A 26,465-nucleotide genomic window follows, 5' to 3' on the forward strand; every position below is an offset into this window, starting at 1 on the left:
TTTGAGTGGTTTTCCTACATGTATTACGACCTAGTTACCTAATCCCTTCCCGAGCTCATTCTCGGGTATTCTACTATTCTATACTATTTATAATACTACTGTATATAATAATAATAATAATAATCTTATATTATTTGCGTCTCTAGTTTTTGGTGTGCGTGTTGCCTCCTTGTCTACATTTCCGTCACACTATCTTGCCACTTTGTGTCTGAAGCACTTCACTACACTACACTACACCTTGCTATCTCCCTCCCTGTAGTTTTCCATTTCACTCAGTCCCTGGCGTTCATTGTCCAGTCTCCTCCAGCTGCTCTCTGGAAGTCCTCTGCTCATCTACATTTAGGACGGCCTCTTCTCCTTTTCCCGGTCCGGACGTCCCATACTGTTGTAGCGTAAGCCCATCTATCCTGTTGCAGTCTAGCAGCATGACCTCTCTATTTCCACTTAGCTCTTGTGTCTGGATTTCCACGTCTTTCATCTTGGATCTTGTTCTTAGTTCCACATTGGGTATCCTGTCGGTTACTTTGACGTTCAAGACTCGTCTTTCCATTTTTCGCTGACATTTACTGTACTTACTTAGCTCAAAATGGCTTGTTGTTTTTAAAATATGAATGACGTGTATTTGCAACCAAATATAACTTACTCTCTAGTTTAAAGTTAAGAAAACTGTATAAGGGAAGTTATCTATCTTCTCTGCACCTTTAAGAATATGTAACTCTTTCGCAATTGAATTTTTATTTTTGAGTTTTGAAAGAGATTAGGATTTTGAAAGCAGTCTCCGTTCGTCGAAACAGGAAGATCTTGGAGTTATACAAATGGAAATGAGCCAACTTTAATTGCCTACCATCGATTCTCTTTCTAATTTTGAAACAATTTGACTTCATTTACATAAAATTATGTCAAAATACTTTAAAAAAAAATACACTATTAATAACATTTTAATGTTCTGAAATATAAAAGAGAATCTACCAAAGCTCGTAGGATTTTAAAATTCTTCTTGAAGTAAATTTATAACATGGAATTTGCTACAAGCCTACGAGGGAGAGACAGAGAAGAGTCATTTTTCAAAGCCCTCTGTTAACGCCGACTTTCTTTTGTTATAAATGTTATGCAAACAACTCGCTGGCAACAAACACTGTAGCTAGATGTGAATAACTCTCAAAGCTGCGTTCTTTTCATTATCAGAGCTTACTCATTATGGAAGTTTAGTATGAAAAATCTCGGCGGAATTAACGCAAAGATGTGGACCCAAGGTGTGTCTTTAATAAGCGACAGAGCTGAGAGCGTGGAAGAGAACTGACGAAAAACCGTTGTGAGTTAACAAAGCACGGGGTTTACAGAACGTAATGGGATTAAATACCCATTGCCGGGGAGGAGCACTGCTAGGGAAAGTCTTCCTTATCCGAAGCTAAAACGGAGTCGAAATTATGAATATACCAGCAGCTTTACAGAAACAAAATGATCTGGGATATGTATGCTAGTTTAAAATTAACATCATTCACACTACAAGATACAAGAAAACTTCCCTATAGTCAATTTACCTGAATTTGGATAATTTTATAATCATTTTTAAGTAAAAATACCCATGTTTGAGGTACGGAAAAGAAGAATTGTAACGTCTTAACATAACAGTGGCAATGACAATGAAAGCATATGAAATGGACGGAGAAACATTTAAAAGATACGCGATTACGCGTCCTTGTAAGGGACTTTAGGGATGAGAGGAAGTATCTCTGTGAAATCCAAGCCTGTTGACCACTTCTCTCACTTCAATATTCACCGCTCCGTTTGAAGGAACGTAAGATAATTTAGAATGGATAAAGACGAAATGGAGGTAACATAATAGCTACATAGGAGGAAGGAATATCGCAAGCACAGCAAAACAGCAGCAGGGTAGAATCGCCAAAAATGTTAAAGGTCTGAGCCCATGCAGTAGGCGAGAGAAGCAATACCTCAATCCCTATTGATTTTAGGTAAAATAATATTTGACATGTCTATAGATGTCGCTACTATGGAATAGTGGTTCATGGACTCATCTACACACGACTGAAGTCGCGATCCAAAAGTTAAAGTGACTATAAATAGAACCTAAGAAAATTATATACGTAATAAAACAACGAATTTTACATCTTTTCTGTTGTTTCCGGTTGCCGTTCTTGCTTATTTATAGTGTTGCCTACAATATATTCGTGTACTTATTGACATTGTGACTCAAACTTAAGCGATCATGACTAATGGAAAGAGAAAAGCGTAACCACAAATTCTACCACGGGTAATTCATTGAAGCTTTCTTGCGAAAAGAGGAAAAACATATTTATGCTGTTTCTTCTCTTCTCTAGGATCACCATCATTTCTTCTCCTTGTATTATTTCCTCTCTCTTTTTTCTGCTTTCTTTTTATTATTGCATTAATTATTCGCTACGTACTTACTCTCCCCTTAGTTCTTTTTCTTTTCTTTTCTTTTTTCTTTTTTTTTTTTTTTTTTTTTCAAATTCCTACTTTTCCCACTTTTTCCGTTCTCGTTCTTATTCTTCCCTTGCACTAGATTTTGGGAGCTTAATTTGGAATTGAATGCCACATGAAAACGTAACACCTGTGTTCTCTATTTCCCTTATTCTTCTTATATTCACCTCAGCCTCATTCTCATTCCCTTGTTCTTCTTCAATTTCCTTCGATATCATTATCTTGCCCTGTTTTCTCTTTGTATTCTCCTTGTTCTCTTTGTATTTCATCTTGTTTGGCTTGTATTCTCTGTGTTCTCCTTGTATTCCCTCTTGCACTCCTTGTATTTCCTTTCTTCCTCTGTATTCCCTTTATTCTCCTTGTATTCCCCTTGTTTTCCTTTTATTCCCCTTGTTTTCCTGGTATTCTCCTTCTTCTCATGTCCCGTTGTTCCCTTCTTATCCTTATACTTTCCATTGTTCTTGTCTCCCACTTGTTCTTCTTTTTCTTACATTTTCTCTTTGTTTTTTCTTATTCTATTTGTCTTCCCGTTCTCCATTCATTACCATTATTCTCCATATATTCTCCTTGTTCTCTTTTTATTCCATTTTTTCCTTCTTGCATTCCACTTCTTTTTCTTGTATTCCCTTCGTTCTCCTTATATTATCCTTCTTATATTTTCATTGTCCTAAGCATCTTCCCCATTTCTCTATCATATATTCCCCTTGTTTCGTTTTAATTCTCCTTTTTCTCTTTGTATTCTCCTAATTGTTCTCAACCTATTGTTTTTTTATATATTTCCCTTGTTCGTCTTTTATTCTACATGTTTTCCTTGTATTCTCCTCGTTCTCCTTATATTCCGCTTTATCTTCTTGTCTTTCCCTTATTTTCCTTGTCTTTCCTTTGTTTTCATTGTCATCTCATTATTTCCCTTATCTTTTTCTTATTCTCCCTTTCTTCCCCCTGTTCTCTTTGCTTGCCTTTGTATTCATCATATTCACATTGAACTTCTTGATAATTCCTTTCCATCCAGATTTCTTTCGTTTGTCATATTTTCTTCAGCACTATTACCGTGTCATTCTTTTTCTCTTCCGTTCTTCGCAGTGTTTCAACCTCTTCTTTAAAATTTATCCTCTGTTTCTATTTCCAACCATCTCTGTTCATATGGATTCCTTCATTCTTTTGTATCCCTCACTATTAAATTTATTATTTCAATAATTATTTATATCATTCATCTCATTTTTCATGTCAGTTTTTTTCCATTTATCTTCCTTTCTACCCTCCTATTCTGTCCCTCTTGCTCCGAATTCTTCAAAATCGATGCAGAAAGATACGTGAAGACGAGGATCCAAGTCCTCCATGTGACGTCGTAGACCTGGTTGTTGCATGTGCCAGTGAGCCTGATTATTGATATTCCAATTTAGCGCTTTCCTGGAGCACTTAAAACGGACTGCGGGCTGCATGCCAGCTGCGCAATATTTTTCACATCGCTGAGCGGATGCCTCGTCGCTGTGACACACGCGTCACTGAGTTTACACATCCTAACAACTGAGATCGAATGCGATTGTTTGCCGCCATTTCCAGGCCACATTTTTAATGATGAATGCAAAAGAGGTGCAATAATTAATTGAAATAATAGTACCTCTATCAAAGAATATATATTTATATGTACAAATATTATATATATATATATATATTTTTTTTTTTCCAGTCTATGTGATCTATCTGTCTGAAATTGGTCAGTCTATCTATATACACAAATGTCTCTGTGATGTCTGCATGCCTACCTATGTACCTACTGTACATACCTACCTACGTACCTATCTACCAACTACCTGTCTACATACTTACCTGCTTGCCTGCCCATCTGTCTAATCTAATCTCTCTCATTAACCTGTCCAATCTACCTAATCTGTCTGTAGATTTGTCCGTACATCTTTCCATCTACATACTCCAATGTGAGTGAATGTCTGCAAGCCTATCTGCCTATTCACTTGCCTACCAACCTAACTACTTAAATGCCTACCTATCTAACTGCCTGCCTGTCTCTCTACATTTATCGCTGTATCTATCTTCCTGCGCAAAAACTATTCAATTTAATCCATCATTACAATATAATCAATTCTGATCTTATACACATCCTGTAATTTAATCTTTTCAAATCTAATTAATTTGAATTAAATTCACTGCGATATAATTCATTCTCAAATAATATACTGCTAACCTAATTTGGTTCATCCTGATATCTATCGCAAAATAATTCATGTTTTCATAACCAATCCTATAGAATCATCCAAATCTAATCTAGTTATACCTAATCAAATCCATGGGCATATTGTATATCCTAATCTAATTCCATCCATTATGTCATAATCCACTTCACCATCACTTAGAATGTTATGATCTAATCCGGAAAAATACTTTCCATTCTAATCTAATTCACTCAAATCTCATCCATAAAATTCTAATTCAAACAAATACAATACATTCTAAACTAATTCACTCTTATCCAGCCCATAAAAATATAATCCAAACCAATACAAACAAATGTAATTTACTCTTATTTAATACATCAAACTCTAATCGAAGGAAATGCAATCAATTTTAACCCAATTCACTCTTATCTTTTCAAAGTCTAATACAAGCGAATACCTTGTATTATAACCCAATTCACACCTCTCTAATCCATCAAAGTCTAATCCAAACAATTTCAATCTATTCTTGTAATCTAATTCACAATTACATAATATATCTTAATCACGTTAAACAAATACAATCAATTTTAAATAATTCATTCGCATGTAATGGAGTAAAGTTTAATTCAAATACATATAGGCCATTATAATCTAATCCATGCTCATCTAATGGATTACAAATACAATCGATTTTAATACCTTTTACACTTAATAATAATAATAATAATAATAATAATATAACAATAATAATACATTTATATAATACTCCAAGTTAATAATTCACATATTAATTTTAATGAACATTGAAAGATTAATACAATTAAGCAAGTACAAGTTACTAAAATAGTTCAATAATACTGAATAATAATACAAAATAATATAATGTTTAGAAGTTATTCTCGATGAACATTAGTGTAAGTGAAGGATAAGTGAACTTAATTGTACAGTAGTACAAATAATTGAGAATTACAAATTCAGAAATAAATTATAACTATACAACGTCACTTACGAGAAATATTACATATACATACATACATACATACATACATACATACATACATACATACATACATACATACATACATACATACATACATACATACATGCGTAAAGTCCACACCTGTGGAGTAACGGTCAGCGCGTCTGGCTGCGAAACCAGGTGGCCCGGGTTCGAATCACGGTCGGGGCAAGTTACCTGGTTGAGGTTTCTTCCGGGGTTTTCCCTCAACCCAATATGAGCAAATGCTGGGTATCTAGATGTAGATACAGCGTCGTAAAATAACCCAATAAAATAAAATAAAAAGTACATGCGTAAGGAAGAAAAACGTCGTATAAGGAGAGTGAATAAAATGTGTACTAACGAGTTAATAATTAAAATTAAGATATAATAAATGCGACGATAAAAGTATGTAAAATAATAGTAATTAGAACATAAGAGGTACGGGAAAATTCTAATATCTGAAACTAGAAAATCTGCGGCTTACTAGTGATCACATGTTTGAATAATAATTTACTTTTAATTGCAATATCGTTCAACAATAATTCCTGAGGGAGGTGGTTAGAGAGTTCCAGAAGGGAATTGCTGATGCTGTTTTAGAAAACAGTGAAGTATTAATCTTATCTCATCCATCAGTCTAATTCATACAAATACAATCCATTCTATATCAATACACTGTTATCTAATCCATCATAATTTGATTTATCTTGATTTAATTTCAACTTAAGCTAACCTTGACTTATCCATCTTTGTTCTCCTAATCTATCTGAAGTATCTGCTTACCTATATAGATATTTTCATACAAACAACCAACATATTTGTTAGAAGTTTTGTAATCCCTTCCGGATGGTTTATTTTCAGTCCGTACAAAGGCAGCTTTTTTATCTGACACTAGATGGGCAGACTACGGAATTCCCATGATAATAGATGGAAGTTCACGGGAGCACGTTCTTTGGGGACGGACATTAGTTTCGCACTTTACTTTCCGTAACAGTCCACACAGAAAAGACGTCAACCAGACGTCATGAATATTTTGTGTCATGTGACATTTAAATACCCCAAGCTTCAGTATTGCCTGCTGCTGCAGAAGAATTTTGAATAATTTTGATGCACCTCTGTTATTAGGGGATGCCACCACGCACGTAACCCTGCCGGTTAATCTGATACATAAATCCCAGGGCACATCTCATTTCCTATTAGCGGGGTTCCCAGATCGTATCCTGTCAATTTGTCCCACTGCGTATAAATGTCATTCCTCTGTTAGATTGCCTCGTATAATTATTCATTATGTTACATTAGTAGAAGCAATCGGGTACGTGGTGCTCCATAAAGGCCCAAGTGTTAGAGTCAGCAGCTGAGAATCCAGAGGTCGTGAGTTCGATATCTGACATGAAAGGGAAGATTATTTATTTAGTCGGCCTCGGTAGCATAGTCGGTATAGCGCTGGCCATCTCTGCTCGAGGTTGCGGATTCGATCCCGGTCCAGGTCGATGGCATTTAATTATGCTTAAATGCGACAGACTCATGTCAGTAGATTTACTGACATGTAAAAGAACTCCTGCGGGACAAAATTCCGGCATATAACCTCTGCAGTTGCGTGGGTCGTTAAATAAACCATAATTTAATTTTTATTTATTTATATAGTACATCAATCATAAGAGTTAGATGGGAGTCCCCTGTCTGGGATATTACTATTTATTATTTAATTTGTTCTGTGGCATTTACAAAAAAAAAAAAGTCTATAGTATTTATAGTCATTATCTCAATTTTAGGTATGTCAGTCAGAATATAAATAAAGGAAAAATTCAAATTTCCATTAAATTCCCGTTAAAATACATTGAGAATCACCCATAATTTCATTCATTTCTCAAATACGTTGAACGATATTTAACTGGAAATGCAGAATGTAAATTTTAATCACATCTTCCCTGTAATAGGCCTAATAATAGTAGTAATAATAATAATAATAATAATAATAACAGTAATAATTAATAATAATAGTGTTGTGCGCGTTTCTTATGACACACAAGTTCAGTTAAGTTAAGTTTTACTTTAATTTACGTCGAATACAGTAACTTATAGAACTAGTCTAATCCATTCCGTGTATACGCCTGTAATTTTCTGTTTCACTGTGCAGGAAATATATTTGTATTCCTTTTCTGATGTCTTCATTTCCAAAGCTACACAATTTCGCACACCACATTAGTATGAATCTCATGCCAGCAGCTTGTATTTTACTAATTATTTTGAGTTATAACCCATCTTTTACAGCCCTATAAAATTGTAAAGTTGATAATAATACTTACATACTTACATACTTACTTACTTACTTACTGGCTTTTAAGGAACCCGAAGGTTCATTGCCGCCCTCACATAAGCCCGCCATAGGTCCCTATTCTGAGCAAGATCAATCCAGTCTCTATCATCATATCCCACCTCCCTCAAATCCATTTTAATATTATCTTCCCATCTACGTCTCGGCCTCCCCATAGGTCTTTTTCCCTCCGGCCTCCCAACTAACACTCTATTTGAATTTCTGGATTTGCACATACGTGCTACATGTCCTGCCCATGTCAAACGTCTGGATTTAATGTTTCTAATTATGTCGGGTGAAGAATACAATGCGTGCAGTTCTGCGTTGTGTAACTTTCTCCATTCTCCTGATACTTCATCTTTTTAGCCTCAAATATTTTTCTAAGCACCTTATTCTCAAATACCCTTACCCTATGTTCCTCTCTCAAAGTGAGAGTCCAAATTTCACAAGCATAAAGAAGAACCGGTAATATAACTTTTTTTATAAATTCTAACTTTCAAATTTTTTGACAGGAGACTGGATGATAAAAGCTTCTCAACCGAATAATAACAGGCATTTCCCATATTTATTCTGTGTTTAATTTCCTCCCAAGTATCATTTAAATTTGTTACAGTTGCTCCCAGGTATTTGAATTTTTCCACTTCTTCAAAGGATAAATTTCCAATTTTTATATTTCCATTTCGTACAATATTCTGGTCACGAGACATAATCATATAGACCTACTTTGTCTTTTCGGGATTTACTTCCAAACCTAATAATAATAATAATAATAATAATAATAATAATAATAATAATAATAATAATAATAATAATAATAATAATATTCACTGAAATGTGTAGGTAGGTGAATGCTTTTTCTGACTTCATAGTCCCTGGCTTCTAACGTCATTTCGCTTGATAGTTGATTAATGATAACTATTTTTGAAGTTCAAGGTCATTCTCTCTGTGTGTATGTCGGTTTCACTCCTGTCTGATATCTACTATTTTACTAAGCAGGGGATATATTCATCGTTATTTTTCAATACCATCTGTCCTAATTTTATTCAGTCTCGTACACCCTTCACATTACGTAGAAATGGTATCCCAACAATTTGTGCCAACTAATGTCTTCTTTTTTTTGATGAAAGAGAGGTCCAAAGGCTTCCACCTCAGCATAAGGCTCATTGTGCTTACCACTCACGTCTAGTGAATAATTATATTTGTTGCAGAATGACCGCACTCTTTTACCGTGAACTTATCCTAAACTATGGTAATGATGATAATAATATGTGAAAAAATTATGGCGCAATGAGTCCGAGGTCCAATGCCGAAAGCTACCAGAAATTCTACTTGAATCGGTTGAGGGAAAACCTCGGAAAAAATTCAAACAGCTAACTTGTATCCAGGATTTGAACCAGACCCCGCTCATTTCACAGTCAGACAAGCTAATTGTTACTGTACAGTCTTTCTGCGTTACAACGCAACATTCCCACTTATAAAAAATGATATTGATAGAGATTAATAATAATAATAATAATAATAATAATAATAATAATAATAATAATAATAATAATAATATTCACTGCTTGGTATACTCAATTGTCCATTCTGACTTCAAAGTCTACTAGGCCTACATCTCTTCACGGTCGTCCATTGCTTCTTCCTCATTTCTGTATTTTATGAAGTCTGTCATAGATCTCTCACTATCTTTAAGTATGGATATATACAGATATAAGTTATACAGAGTGTTTCAGAAAGACTTCGACAAATCATGGGGTAATGTTCCTCACGCCAAAACAAAAGAAAAAGCTCATAAAAATATATTTCCGAAAATCCTTAGTTTTTTAGTTATTAATGTAAGAACATAATGAAACATCTATTAGATATTGTCAGCTTGGTAGCAAGTGTTGTAACTTTAATCAATTCAAAAACAGCAGCAAATGTTGGATGACTCAACTGCTTTTGGTCTGGAAACACCATCTGATACGACCGAGACTCGCGTCCGTTACCATTCGCGCGACCGTACATAAAAATCATATCTGCCTGGTCACGAAATGGATATCTTGCAATAGTTAAACACAACACAAGCTCCAACACAAGTGAAACATGAGAAGTAGTAGATTAATCATGAATGTACACAGTGACAAATTACACTAGTAAACAAGTGTCCTTGGCAACACATAGCCATCAAGGATACAATGGGTGCATCAGCAGACTTCTGTCGATAACATCATTCGATTATCTAACAAAATGAATATTATTATCAGTTACAAATTTAACTTAAGATGTTGGATTGCACCTCGAAACGCGTTGAACGTAAACTTTCGTTGTTATGAGTTTCTGAATTGATTGAAGTTGCAACACTTGCTACCAAGCTGACAATACTAACAGATGTTTCATTATGTTTTTTCATTAATAACTAAAAACCTAAGGATTTTCGGGCATATGTTTATATGAACTTGTTTTCTTGGTTTTTTGTGAAGAACATGCCCCCAAGCTTTGTAAAAGTATTTCTGAAACACCCTGTATACGTATTTGTATATAATAATATACTTTCAATTTTACAAAACTTTATTCCTTGCAAGATGGAGTCGTTATGATAAAGAATATCTTCAACTTAATGCAGTATACTATAAAACTTATCTTAAGCGTATGTTCAGATTATGTTAATTACACATAACTTGATAAACACCCTGTTCTTTTAGGAGGCAAATACGAGCCTGTGCTGCTAGACAACGCCTACAAGGTGCACATGAAGCTGACGATCCGATCCGTGGGGCCGTCGGACTTCGGGTCATACAAGTGCGTCTCCAAGAACTCGCTGGGAGATACCGATGGCAGCATCAAGCTCTACCGTAAGTGTTTCCTATCAGATATTAATACTGGTCCGCTTATCCAGTAATTTTTTATTTCTTTGTACAAGTGTTAAATAATACAAGTAAAGGTCATTAATTATCTCGTGAAACCTATCTGCGCGCCAGGGGAAAAAGAAAGTGGCCTGAAAAGCTTTCCTCCCTTGTACGCTTCTACTCGTAGCTAGCAAGCTCACTTAACTCATCTATAAGATTGTTACTATATGCTCTGGAACACGCAAATATTTGGTTTCACGATATAACGAACGGCCTATATCCTCATATTTACAGCAGGGACACAGTCTTGGTTATTAAAGAGAATTACATTTACATGGGAAGTTCTTACATGTCAGTAGAAACTGTTTCCACAACAAATACAGTACACAGCTTCCTCAGCTTTATAATCTCTCAGTTATAAAGAATTTCCCGGGAAGAAATTAATTTAATTATTAAAATAAATGAACTAGTACAGTAAATAATTGGAAGAGTGGAATCAGTAAATTTGTAAATATGTAAAATAAATAATTTTATGTATATCTGGAAATAATTTCTGTGTATATAGTGAATAGTTGAATAAATGGAATCAATTGATGACATGCATTTATTTTGTTAGGCCCCGCTCGCGGAAGATCATTAAATACGGCATTGAACAACGCAGCTGCACATACGAGACCCTCAGAAAGGTCCGTTGTGATGCAAGAAAATGTGAGATGAACCATAGAAAGGGCAGTTTTTGCAATTTTAAATTGTAAAAAAAATGCTCATCGTTACAAAGACGATGTTGAAAATTATCGTTTGTTGCCAGGCAGGCGTTGTAGCGTCTAAACACATTTTGATTCTAACATTTGGCTAATTCTTTCATGTGATGTTTTTGTAACGTCTTCGATTTGATTTCTTGATTAGGCTAATACTGATCCAGTAGTTTCGAACGTGTTTACTACAGTATTTTATGAACTGTTCTATTAGGCGAATCAACACAAGGAATTCGTTCCTGAAGTTCTCTGCGACACGAGCAAGTGATTCGTCTCTTAAAATGTTACAGCTAATAGAAATTCTTTGTTCAGTATTACATCTTATAAACATGTCCCAAACAGTAGGCGCAGAGAACTGAAACTGCGCTGCAAACGTCTCTCAAAGCAACTCACTCGTGTGTAATGCTGTCTTATGGCTGCCTGCCTACTCGCCTTATGCTTACGTAACTGCCGCCTCCGTATTCCGTATAGTAGCGAGCCCAAGAAAAATAAATGCAATGCAAATGAATGGATGATTGGAATTATTCTAGGTGGATGAAATGAAAACATGAATGTATGATGTGGATGGATAAGAGAGTTTATGAAATAAATTATAAATTAGTACACGAATTAATGATTAAGGGGGAGGCGTGTGAAATTTTGGCCATTTTCAGTCAAAATATCGCATTGCTGTTTTTTTTTGTGGAAAATGAATCAGCAATCACTCATTACGCCATATTTAAGTGGCTGTACTCTTAAATTTTAATTAAACACAAACTCTATAAGCTGTTTTATCACACTTTTTTTTAGCACATTTCGTCATATTCAAAGTGTATAGGCTCTTATAATTTTTACGCTAGGAATATGAAGTTTTTACTGAATGTTCTGTATAGGCTACTTCTATAACGAGTATAATTTTTTAATTGAACACTTTCGAAATTAAGAAATAAAATTATTACGTGGACACTGAAAATGTAAATTCTGAATTTGCAAATTAAAAAAAAAAGTCTTAACATTTGTAGACGTGAATTTAAAAGTTTGGACACATTCCTTTTCTAACCATATCACAGGTGCAGCAAAAATATTCAAGTATGAAACTTAAATTCAGTAAGAGATAGATTTTGGAAATACGCAGTTTTTTATAATTAAACACCATTATACCGTTCGTAATGAAACTTATGTGCAAGAATACTTTTAGCAAGGGGATGAAGTATACAAAATATGAAGTCTCTACCTTAAAAACTGTAGAGAATTGAAATTTGAATCATCATCGTCTCCTTAAGTGAATGAAAGAAAATGAAACGAATGACTTAATGAATGAGAAATTTAATGAATTGTAGGATGAGTAAGTTTAATAAATGTATACAGTGCTAAATTAATTAAATAAATTGATGTGTGAATTAATAGACTTAATAAGTTAACTGAAGGAAACAATCTAATGAATGATTTTGACTGATTAATTAATTATTTATCTAAATAAGTGAATTAAGCCCGCCACTACGGTTCTGTGTGTTGCGTTTGTGCTCCCCAACCAAACGGTCCGTAGTGCTATTCCCGCAATGGGCGGAGACATCTTCATTCTACGGTACTGGTTGATTGTCTCTTGTCTTGAACTCGTCCTGTGACGTTTCCGCGTTTACTCTATGTTGTACTGACTAGCTATACATTAATCTGAGAGAGCCTAGTATTGGTCCAAAGGTAAACTTATACCGTATTTGCTTGTATGTTAGTACGAAAGAAGGATGTAAGACAGGATAAAAAGAAAAAGAAAGAAAGAAAGAAAGAAAGAAAGAAAGAAAGAAAGAAAGAAAGAAAGAAAGAAAGAAAGAAAGAGATAATGAATCATAACTAATCCCTTTAATGAATGAGGAAAATTAATATTATAATTAATAATTTGTATTACTAAACGAATTGAAGGGATGGATTGATTGAGAAGTATGAATTAATTAATATTTTAATTTAATTGATTAATGAAATGAGTGATTTGAATAATAATCCGTAGCGCGTACAACCCATAAAGTGTGAAGACCAACCGAAAAGCTGGTTGTTGACCTCACTTCCACTTAACTCAGCAGAGAAGAACGATCATACAATCATAATGGAGGTGTCGTACGGTTACCACGATCTCCCCAGCCATTATACCTGGTTATCGTACTAACCGAATTTCGCTACCTATCGTAGCTTTCCAAATTCATCGTGATGCTAAATGGATACCGATCCCATACAGTGATAGAAATTTTATGAGGAAATAGTGATTTGAATGAATGGAATGAATGAATTAGTGATTTTTAAATTAATTAAATGAGTGGCTGAAATTCATTCAGTCAATGAATTAATAAATTATATCTGACTTCTTGTGGCATCCCGTCTCTTTTGGAACCACCAGGTATTAGTCGCGCGAATGGTAAACGACCCGATGGTCTCACCTTATTTCCATGGTCTAGAGGAAAATCTTTAATTTGGAACTTCACTTGCGTTGACACTCTAGCTCCATCTCACTTGCTGAATACCTTCAGACGCGCAGCAATCTGCTGCTGAATTAGCCGTGAAAAATCAAGTCAATAAATATGCCCATCTATTAAACAATTATATCTTTGTCCCCTTTGCTGTGGAGACCTTCGGTCCTTGGAGTCATGACGCTAAAGTTCTGGTATTTCAAATAGGCCAAATCTTGATCTCCATTACTGGTGATCGTCGTTGCACTACTTATTTGCGTCAACGTTTAAGTATTGCACTTCAACGCGGAAATGAAATGACCGTTTTGGGTACTCTTCCCGAGTCCAGCCCTTTGGATGAACTCTACCTCTTGTAAAATTTATTTAGTATTCCATATGTAAATATTTGTATTTGTATTTAGTTTTATATACTGTATTGTTCAAATTGTAAAATTTATTGTTTTAATTAATATTTTTATTAATACACATAAATTATTTCTGCAAATAAATTCTATATGTTATATTAGAATTATTCGAATGAGTGAATTAATTAAGTAGAATAACTTAAAATGATTTTGGCTAATTTATTGCGGAATGTCTGACTTGAATAACTGATGAATTAATGAATGATTTGTGTAATAATTAATTACTGCAATAAATGTATTCAAAAAGTGAAATAAATTATTAATAATTACTCTTAGCTGTTAACTAATGGCTAGGGTGAATTGAAAACGTGAAGTAAATAATTAATTATTTTTGTTAATTGATTAATGGAATGAGTTAATTAGGTGAGTAGGTTACATAAATGAATAATTGTATTACTTATTTAATTCAATGAGTTATATGTATCAGTGGAATAACTGAATTAATAATTTATATTACATAGTTAATTCTATTAATGAATTAAATGATTGGAATAAATTAAGGAATAATCTCAGTTAAAAGTATTTAATTGGATAAGAAAATGGGAAAGTTAAACGAATGAATAAATAGTTTCGATTAGTCAACAAACAAAACGTAATAGTAATATGCGTTACAAGAGCGGTATGTTGATGTTTTCATGTTCGAGGAAAAGATTGAAAAAGCGAAACGTGTATCGTACATTATTTTGTGCGAAGATCGTTTATTACATACCTGAAAGAGGAATTTCTAATTAGTTGCAATGAAATCTCCATCTTGGTTTGTGTTCAATGACGGCAACTTTTAAAAACAAAACTATATATCTTCAAATTGTTGCTATAAAATATTTGCTGTGTTTACTATACTGCAGCAGGCCGTGATATACGTCTGTCTTTCCCTCCCCCCCCCCCAGTCTATAAATGCGAACTTAAAACAAACGGTAAGGTTATGTAATGATTTATTTTTCATTTTAATATTTTAACAATATTATTTATATATCATATTGCAGTAATAACATCGGCATCTGGAATCTTGTTGATTTTTTCACGGCTTCCTTAATGTTACTTGCATTACAAATGCAGTAACTTTTGGGGGTGTTGTAGAGTTTACTTAATTTTTGCAAATATTAAAAAAAATAATTAACAGTGCAATTTAGGTGAAATTGCAGTGGTAAGTTTCAAATTTATAATTATTACTATGTTAAACGTCTCTAAAAATAATATGTTAAAAGCCTAAAGCAGTAAAATGAATATGGCGCTTAAGCGGTAAGAAGAGGGAAATTGTTATGTGTGTTTCGTTGGGAATACTTTCCGCATATTGGTTTTGTGCGGAAAGCAAGCAAATACGCACTATCTCGCACAAAAGATTAATATTATTTGTGTGAGTGAATAAATAAATAATTTTGATTGAGTTTATTTTTATGATGAGTGCAATCGGTCAGTATAATAAATAATTGGCAAAGTAATCATTTTGATTGAAATTAATGAATAACATTAATTAAATTAACGGAGAAGAATGAATCAGTATATTATTTGTATCGAGTAAATGAAACGAGAGAAATTAATAAATAATTTGGAAATATTTATGTGGTGAATTAATAAATGATTTTAATTAATCAATTAATTGTGTAGATAGGAAGAATATTTCAGAAACCAGTTGGATTAATTAGTAGTGTAGAACATTTATACTGTAAACTATTGGAATGAATGAATGAATGAATGAATGAATGAATGAATGAATGAATGAATGAATGAATGAATGAATGAATGAATGAATTGGGAAATAACGATTTGAAAGCATTTATGCTAGAGAGTCTGAAATAAACTGATGTGGAGTAAAACGAATACATGAATGAGTAGAACGCATGGAAGGTATCAATTAATTTAAAATGAAGTCTGGTATAGCTAAATTAATTAGTAAAATAAATAATATAATAAATTAGTACGGAATTAAAAATCAGAATTGAGATGCATGTTTCTTCAGAGTGAAATGTTTAATGTATGTGTGAAGGAATAAATGCATAGTATTAATGAAGTGATAAAGTGGTTTAATTAAATTATGAAGTGAATAAATATTATATCAAATAATTAATTTCGTGAATGTACAAATTAACTTACAACTCACGGAAAACGGAAGAAAATTTAAAACGATTTCTCGCGTCATTATGATCGTTCGTCGAATTCAATAAATTTGGGGATTATGCAAAAGACAACTTGGCAGAGTCCAATATTAGTAATTCTACTAATACAATTTAGACCGAATTAGACGAAAGCAGTTTATGAGTTAAGGTCTCCTCACACCAACGCGAAATATTCGCAGCCGTGGCGGCGACGAATATTTCGCGTATAGAACGGCAACGAAATTCGCACGTTACCCCACACCGACGAAAAATATTCGCAGCGCTGACGGAGACCAAATTTCGCGTATGCAGAGGAATATCATGTCGTAGCTGCTATGATAGTCAATCAATGCCACTGTTATTTTTATGTTTGGCAGGTCAATATCTGAGGGAAGCATGGAACAAATTTTGAAATCAAAATTGTTTTTAAAACGCGGGGGGGGGGGAAGATACTAATTTGGAAGTGATCTGTTCGAAATAGACATTTAGACCTTCAGAAGTGGTTAGCGGTAAACTTTTTCATTTTTCACGCTAGATGGGGTGTCAAAGCGAATGAAATGTTGAGAAGGAATGGAAATTACTTTTAAAAGTTGCCGCTATTCAACATCTTTACTGGTTTTAAAGTTACGGCGAGTTAAAGAAAAGAGTATTTTTTGCTTGGCAAAGAACTCAAGACAACCTCTTGTCTGCTTACAGAAATCTTTACTCTGATTTCAAATCCGCTTACAAAATACTTCCATCGCTTAAATTGTTTTAATTGTATGTGTTTTGAAATGTAATAATAAATATTAAAATAAATGTAATTAAAATATAAATAATGCAATTAAAAATAAATGTAATCACAATATTAAAATAAATGTAGTTACAATATTAAAATAAATGTAACTGAAATATTAGAATACATTTAATTAAATTATTAAAAGAAAAGAATCAAAATGGCAAACGATGATACCTAGTATTTAGCCTTAGATGTGCTTGCGGTTGCAAACGTTATCAAAGAACTTAGAGCTCTGGAGGAGAGAACACATAAAAAAAGGAAAAAAGTGTGGGTAAGAAAGTTAAGTCCACGTAGAAAAATACAAAAGTGCATCAGAAACAAGTAGTTAAAGATATCTGAAAAGATAAATTACCTATGAAACGAATATTCAGAGAATCCCTCATAACATGAATTACCATCCCAGGACATATAAATAATTGAAAATTGTGAAATGAAATAAAAGATACTTTATTAGTAATATATTTTTATTCCTACTGAGAGGGATGACATTGGAAGATTCTCGGTCATTTAGCAATTTTCTAGGAATTGATGAGAGTACGTTCAACAAACTCCTAACACGATATAAATCATTTTAGTGCCGTGAAATCAATACATTCACATTTGGAAACAATTATTATACTTTAATTGTCCGCGTTTCTATTATAATGTAATATAATACGTCTAAACCCCCTCAATAACATATTTTTTATGTTTTTTTTTCATCATTAGATAAAAAAAGAAAATCATACTGACTTTTATTAAACTTTTTAGCAAACTAATACACCCTTCAATGTATAATGGCTACATTCACTAAAATGCGCTCTCAACGCAGAAAGTATCATAAAATTCATACAGTATTTACAGTTCTAAATATATGATCGTGCAAAAATAGTATACAATACACGTGTGTTAAGTGCGTAACAAAATCTCGAAAACAGAAGAGACTCTACTTCGTCTCGTCTTTTCTAACTTTTCTTTGATTCTGTTATAATGCGTCCTTCAAGAGAAGGAAGACAAGAGATGATACAAGTCTAAAATCTGGGAGGGGTTTGTCCCACAAGTTAGTGATATTCCCGTATAATTAATGAAGTTATCCTGTTTATGTGTAAGTGTAAGTGTGAAGCAGTGTCTGCTAGGTGTAGATTTTTGCTAATTTTTTCGGCGATGTATGAAATGGAAGGGGAAAGGAACTGGCCATCCTACTCCATTATCTCCTGGCCTAGTTGCCTCATAAGTGGTGCCTTATTGGTGTCATTTGTGAGGGGTCAAACTTTTCTTCGGAAAATTGACTAAACAACGATCCTATAATATTGTATTTAATATTTAAAAATTAATTGCAAGTCGGTTATTTTAACATTATGTAGACAAATATCGCATGATAAAATAAAAATATTAGCTTAAGTCCAAAACATTGATTATTATCAGGGAACGGATTTATATGGACTAAAAATATATGAAATATGTAAATATATATGTAGTTATTTTTACCAAAATATGGAATTAAATATGGATTTTTACCAAAATATGGAATTAAATATGGACTTAAAATTATAAAAAAATGACTATGTACGTTAAATATTGGTACATTTTAATCAAACTAAACAAAAAATATAATGGACGTACCTTATCTTCCAATGTAGTTTCAACAAAACACAATTTTTATTGTCTGTTACCATAACAATAGGTTACAAACATTTCTTTCAAGTGCTGAAAAGTGAATCTTCTTCTATTGTCTCTGAGGATAGATTTATACTGACTAAAAGAGCGTTCGACGTCACAAGAAGTAACTGGTACATAATTCAATTTCACAATGTCTGCTGGGGATAAGTCCAAGTTAATCTTCACTGTTGATTCACCACTCATCACAGCAACAACCTTTTGTAGTTCTTCATATCCAGGGTTTTTTGAAAGTACAGTGTCCACCTTAGCTCTTACTGCATCTGCAACTTTACCTCTACCACGATTCAGTTGTTCCACAGTACTATTTATAATTTCAAAACTTTCAGATAGTGAAAGGTGCCTATTTTGGAGACTTTTGAGCGTTTTTATGATGCATGAAAATGTATGCTGAATGTGAGCTAAGTCATTCTTCACACTTATGTCACAGGTAACTGTTTTCGCAGTATCAATTGAGACTGCATCTTCAGAGTCCAATGCAAGGAGAACATTGTTAATAGAGTCTATATGTTCGGCATAATATTCAACTGCTTCTAGCCATGTACCCCATCTAGTTAAAATTGGCTTTGGTGGCAATGGAATTTCAGGGTACATTTCTTTCAACACGTTAACTCTACTGGGAGCTTTGAGAAATACTTTTTTCACTGATGAAATCAACAAATCTACTTTAGGGAAATTGTCTCTGACCACTTCTGCCACACGATGAAATGCATGCGCCACACAAGTAAAATGAGTCAATTTAGGATATACAACAGATAATGCTTGTCCAGCTTTGACCATATAAGGGGCAGCATCGCTAATAAAGAATAACACATTATCGTACATAATACCCTTTGGCCACAGGATACCCATAGCTTCGTTGAACAGTTTAACTATAGTTTTGTTATTGCACTTTTCTAGAACATCACAATGTAAAAGAATTCGTTCAGAATATTGTTCACTTAACAAACCGATAACTACATTACCAACAAGTCTACCTTCTTTGTCGGGAGTCTCATCAATGGAAACCCAAATTGAACTATCTTTAATTTCATCTCTTATCTTCTGTATTGTCTCATCGTAGATGGATGGAGCATACGTCTTCCTAAGTGTTGACTCATCCGGGATTGTATGTTGAGTATATTTTTCAAGGAATTCCCTGAAGACCTTATTCTTTAGTTTGTAGAGAGGAATATCAGCAGAGATGAGAGAACGGCACAGGTCGATGTTAAACTCAGATCTTACATTCGATGTTGTTGGTTGTGTTAAAAACAATTGTCTCTGCTTGGAATTTAGTTGTTTGTTGGCCTGATGTTTACTAGTTGTAATGTGTTGTTGCACCAGGAACTTTTGTGTAGATGATACTGCACACTGACACAAATTACAAAATAATATTTTATTGTCAGTTGATAAACCATCTTCTTTAAATTCTGAAATGTAACTTGTTAGTTTTGATTTTAAATTGACTGAATGACGTACTTTTGGCATATTTACCGTCTTTATAGTATGATTTACAAAACTGAACCTATGTGTACTCTGACTGGCATTTAACTGTTGAGCTGCACAACTGAAGTCTGTTAAAAATTTTAAATTAAATTAATACAGTTTTGTAACTTACTTCCCCATTGTTGATAGGACTGCTAATTTTCAAATAACTCTGATGTTAAAGGGATTACTGAACATGTGTTTAAATCTCTATTGTTGAAATGTATTTTTAAAAGTTAATGGAATTTTGTTTTGTTTTATTGTTAAACCTAATATAATATGGACTGTTTTATATGAAATATGGAAAATATATGGAAATTAACGAAAATATGTACTAAACTCTAAAATATGGAAAAATATGGAAAATAAAAGTAGGATTTTTCAACCCTACACATTGTGAAACATAAAGATAATGCAAAATATAAATTATATTAGCTTTATAAGTAAATATGTATTTACATATAAATCCTTTCCCTGATTATTATTGATTGAGCTGTAGTGATGATTATTATTGATTGAGCTGTAGTGACACCAAACGCGACTACTAATGTTAGGAGATACAGCGCGAATCCGCAAGGTTTAATGAAAACAGTTAATAGACCTATTTATGTTCATTGAAACAACTCTTCTGTACTAGCTAATACAAAAGTTCCTAGAGTATTTCATAGGAATAAAATATGAATGAGATTAGTTTTGACAAAAAAATTGCTATTAAATATAGGCTTATGTGTTTACTTTTAAGAATGAAACCTTTCCTAAACTAAGAAAATTATTAACTTTGAACTATTAAACCTTAGTATGATGTTAAATGACGCAAAGTTCATATAGGTAGGTTCTCTAGAAATATATTTCTGTACTAAGCAATGCTATGATATTCTGAAGGACTGATAAAAGTCAACAAAGATGCGAATATGAAATCATTCCTTATAGACAGGCGTATGTAGGCTAGAATTTTTCTCTTAAGATATGTTAAAGATGTGAATAATTTACCACTTTCATTAAATTCCAATTGGATTGCATCTCATATTGCCCTTTTTCCTTACTTACTTGTAATCCTCTAGAATAAATCGTATAAAACTGGATGTTACCTTACAATTTCTCACAGAACACTATCAAAAAATTCGCGGCGGCAGCGAAAAAAACCGCGCAGGCTGCGAATCTAAATTTCAACGCTGCAGATTCGCAGACGTCCTGCGATACTTTCGCGTCCGTGTGGGCACACTCGTATACCGCAATGTATACTGAGGCAGTGGCAACTCTGCGAAGCGAAACATTCGCCACCGGTGCGAATATTTCGCGTCGGTGTGGGGAGGCCTTTAAGATTAAGTCGTGAGTTGTTTAGTTTGTGAAGTAGAAAGACATTTCTGTGAGTTCTCGAGGTATATTTTGAAGATTAGTCCCACAACTTTCGTCAAAAACTGCGAAGTAACGTGAAAACTCTTCACGCTCCGGAACACAGAATCTATAGTATCCCAATCTCCAAGCTAGAAAACAATTCCTTTGTATTTCTCTCTCAACCATTTCAATTTTATCGTAGAAGCACAAATGAAAGGAAGCAACACAAAATCATAAGCTCTAATCCTGAAACACTTAGAAATATTTTAATACCAAAATCTTAACCATTTTCCATTTCTTGTATATCAATATTTTCCTAATTTGAAACTATGCATTATAGGCTATATGTATGTAATTGTAACATTTTTATAAGGTTAATTATTAGTCTTACAGGCCAGATAGGCCATCAGGGCAACTGTAGGTTAAGTCTTCCATCTCTGCATCGATATTAGCAACAGGGAATTTCAGTTCTACAATATTGCCGCATTTATTCTCCACGGGAAACTCCCTTGTACTAATTTCTGTTAAGAAAGAGATACAGTAGTTCTATACGTTTGCAATTCTACTGGATAACCTCATCAACTTTATGCTACGCTCACTTGTCACAGTCTACTTACATAATTTATCCACACAGATAATTTAATATCGTATATCTCACTATATTTCAGTCGTAACGAAATGAAATTTGGCATATTTACTATAAATTTCTACTGGTTAATTCTGCATTTCTAATTTTTTCAAAGAATTAATTTCCAAAATTATAAATGAAAATTATGCAATAATTCTGCATTTTCCTTATACAGAGTGTTCTGAGAATTTTTAAATATATATAAACGGGGACAATGAATCAAAGTGAAATTTTAATTGCAAGCGGAGTAATTAACTCATGCCTCCATGTTAATTTTATTATACCAGTGCACTCCATTGAAACCAGGTACCCAGCTTTGAAGCCGTTAGCCCTGTGAATTTACAATAAATTTATTTCCCCTGTCAAAGGTTCCAATATTTAGAGAGGAGGTAGTATACATCAAAACAAGAAATAAAAGTCCTACAAACATGGGTCCTAAAATTAATAGCTTCAGAGAACTGAGAAAATGTTTACTATTACTGTAAGAGCACTGTGAGCTTTTTGGCAAGAGGAAACAGATTGCAACCGTTTGTCACTACGTATTACCCAGCTTAGAGTTCGTAATCATATTACTACAGGAAAGTTAGTTTAGTATGTGTTGAATAGAAGCATGTTTTGTTTCTTTCCCAAGAGCTCACAATACATAAAAGATAAGCTGTTCTTACAGTTATGGCAACATGCTCCTATTCAACAGATACGAAACTAACTTACCTGATTGGTACAGTAATACTACTGCAGTAGTGCCCTGTAATGTATCTTCTTTTGTGTTGTTTTGTATTCTATTTCGTTACATGTTATTTCCAATACCTTAAAGAATGTGAGTATTCCGTGTCATTTTCGATATCAAACATAATTCAAGTTTTCAATTAATTAATTCCGTGTCATTTCCAATACCACCCTCTAGAGCAGGGCGTGACGTCAAGCAGCTACTGCCTGTCAACTCATGCGTTCTGTTCACTTATTCTGTTGTTGCCTAGAATCGTTGCCCAGAGAGCAATGTTTACAAATCTTCTTCTTCTTAAGTGGCACTACAGTCCAATGCGGACCTTCGCCTCCTCCAGTGACCTCTCCAGTCGTCTCTATCCTTAGATCTTGTGTTCCACCTTGTGATTTTACATTTCCTTATGTCATTATACATAGGGTGATCAGACGTCCTCTTTTGTCCAGATATGTCCTCCTCTTTAGACCTTTGTCCGGGGTCCGGGCGGATTTTTAAAGAATCAAGAAATGTCCTCCTCTTCGTAACTTGTATGCCTGATATTTTGAAATTATCTGATTTGACGCCTTTTTGGAGTAATTTGCCTGTAACTGGCAGCAGCATCGACGGAATATACTTTTTGCCAACGATCATAACTCTCCTTGTTCCGGTCGTTGCTTTCATATGTAGATAACTGTAAAATAATTATATATTATTAAATTTTATCATAGGTATGCTGTAATAAAATAGATGTTGACATCATTTTAAATATAATATAGGCCTAAACTAAATCTAAATAGATATTTTCTGTCCTCTTCAATATTACAGTTTTCTTGAATTTCATATTTAAAAAAAAACTGTAAAATTATTATTTTTATTAAGTTTTATCATAATTATTTTGTAATAAAATAGATATTAAAACTACTTTTAAGTATGATATATGCCTAATTCTGTACTGTAAATATTTTGTAATAAAATAGATATTGACGTAATTTAAAGTATAATATAGGTCTAAGCCTAAATCTAAGTACATATTTTCTGTCTTACTTTTTCGAACAATGTCCTCGTTTTCTAAGATTTATGTCCTCTCTTTTATCGATGTGAATCTGGCAAACCTAATTATACATATCATCCCATCATCTAGCTTTAGGTCTCCCTCTCTGCATGTTTACAAATACCCACGGGAATGTTGAATGTCTTCAAAGGTGGAAGTCGTTGACATGTTAGTAACAACAAAAAGAAATCATCTTATGTACATAAAGGTTACAAGTGCAACGTAGGTAAACTAAATAAATCTACGACGAATAAATTGTATGAAAAATATTAGAGTGTAAAATGCAGAGGAAGAATTACAACAAACGAAAATCACCACGTAATATTTGTTGGTAGTGAACACAGCTGTATTGCAGATGTAGCAAGATGTGAAACAGAAAAACTTTAATTCATTTGTAAGAAAAGAGCAAAAGAAGAAGTGACGCCCATGCCAGCAACATACAGGGAAGTTTCGAGTTTAGATTATGAACTTGTGACGGAAATTTCCCAATTCAATTCTCTAGTAGTCAGCAATTCTGACCCTGTTCTAGATTAGCTATGTTATAATTATTATTTACTATTTATGACGTATATGTCAAAATATACGGTCATTGTGATAAGTAGTATTGGAAATTACAGTAATGATAGAACCGCAGTCTAGTATATACAGTCACGAAGCTTGAGTTGTGAGGTTGCTAGGAAAAATAGACTGTACGGGTATTAAGGCCTATTTCGCATTGTCTGTAATGAGGCGATATTAGCGATCCTAGTGGTTAGCAACTATCTATGGATGCATATTTACTACGTATTGAGCTCGTGACTGTAAATCACATACAGAGAGTATTGGAAATGACTAATTTTTAAATAGTGTTTGAAATGGAAGTATTGGAACTAACATACATTCTTCTATTTATGTATTTCACGTATATTATTAAAACCTGATTGAGTGGAAGAGAAGGCCTTATGGCCTTAACTCTACCAGGCCAAATAAAACTACTACTACTCACGTACTGCCGTCTGCTTAAGCGTCCTCTTGATAAAATAACAAACAAAAGTGTGCTGTGTAATACGTAGTGACAAACGGTTGCATTATGTTTTCTCATGCCAAAGAACTCACAGTGGAAGATATGCTGTTCTTACAGTAATGGTAAACATTTGCTCATTTCTCAGAAAATATTAATTTTAGAACCCAAGTTTATATGACTTTTATTTCTTGTTTTGATGCATACTGTCGTCTCTCTAAATATTGGAACCTTTTTTCAGAACACTTTGTATTTACCACAAGCCTATTAACATAATTATACGATTCTTTCTGCAAAATGCTTCTAATAACAACAGAAATAAAGTAAACAAAATGCGTTCAATATTATTTTTAAATAAATAACAATTTTATTGTTACAGGAAAGATCTTGGCAAATGTTGTTAAAATGAAAAACAATAGAAACATGCAATATTTCAATAAATATGTCGAAAACGTCTTGAGTTATCAGGGGAAAAAATGTAAAATATAAATTTTGGGAAGCGAGCGACGAAAAATGTAGGAGGAACAGTGAAATGACAGTCATGAATGTAATAAAACATATCGCGGGCAATATTAGATATATTTATGAAATTATTTCATCATAAGAAATAGATAAATTAATTATTTAAAGAAATTATGTGTTGAAAGAAGTAAAGTTGTACCTCCCTTCACAAACTGAGAGTCGAGCCTAGGGTAAAATGTAGTCTGAAGGATTATATAAAAAAATTAGAAAATTACACGATCCTATTAGGAATCGAATCCGCGACCTCCAGCTTTCCGAAGCGAACTCGTCTGTAGTTTATAAATATAGATTACAAGTTTGAAACTGCAAAATAGATAATTTACTTACACACAAATTTGTAAACTTTTCTAACCGCTGTGCTGGTTTTTAACGTTCTGAACCTCTTATAAGTCTGTGTAGTTTAAAATTAATATCAATGAGATTGACGTAATATACAATTGAATTGAATACACACACAGTTTGATGGTTAATTCGTGGACCAAAGCCCCCGAGGTCGGTCTGTGCCGGGCACCTCTCGTTGTGATGGCCACATGACCCGTCTGGCCGGTTCACAAGCTGTGGTCTGTTATTGATCCCCGCGCTCGGCGTGTAACTCTCTATTGATATTACACCTTTCTGCCGCCTAATGGACTCCGCTAATATACTATGGGAACATCGCACAGACACTGTCCATGGTCTCTAATGCATCTCACAAGAATAAGGGTTGGGGTGGGAGAGACGCCGCCTATTAGACAGACACGAGGGTTCTCGGATCTAACTAGGTTTACGCTAGTCTTAAAAGGAAAATGGACGAAAGTTTCGTCCCCGCATTGTCAGCTACTGTGTCTCCAGAGAGCTTAAATTTCTAAGACTTCCCTACAAGCAGAAC

At 33.7% G+C, this 26,465-nt stretch overlaps 1 protein-coding gene across 1 annotated transcript in view; it reads left to right on the top strand.

The window, feature by feature from the left end:
- The window catches only part of LOC138711638 (opioid-binding protein/cell adhesion molecule homolog), a 357,054-nt gene that overhangs the window by 280,679 nt on the left and 49,910 nt on the right, over nucleotides 1-26,465 (top strand). The window contains exon 9 of the mRNA XM_069842769.1: nucleotides 10,633-10,782. Within this exon, the coding sequence (XP_069698870.1) occupies nucleotides 10,633-10,782 (150 nt within the window). The remainder of the gene's footprint in view (nucleotides 1-10,632; nucleotides 10,783-26,465) is intronic.

This window comes from Periplaneta americana, chromosome 13, assembly GCF_040183065.1.
Source record: "Periplaneta americana isolate PAMFEO1 chromosome 13, P.americana_PAMFEO1_priV1, whole genome shotgun sequence".
Classification (NCBI taxonomy): domain Eukaryota; kingdom Metazoa; phylum Arthropoda; class Insecta; order Blattodea; family Blattidae; genus Periplaneta; species Periplaneta americana.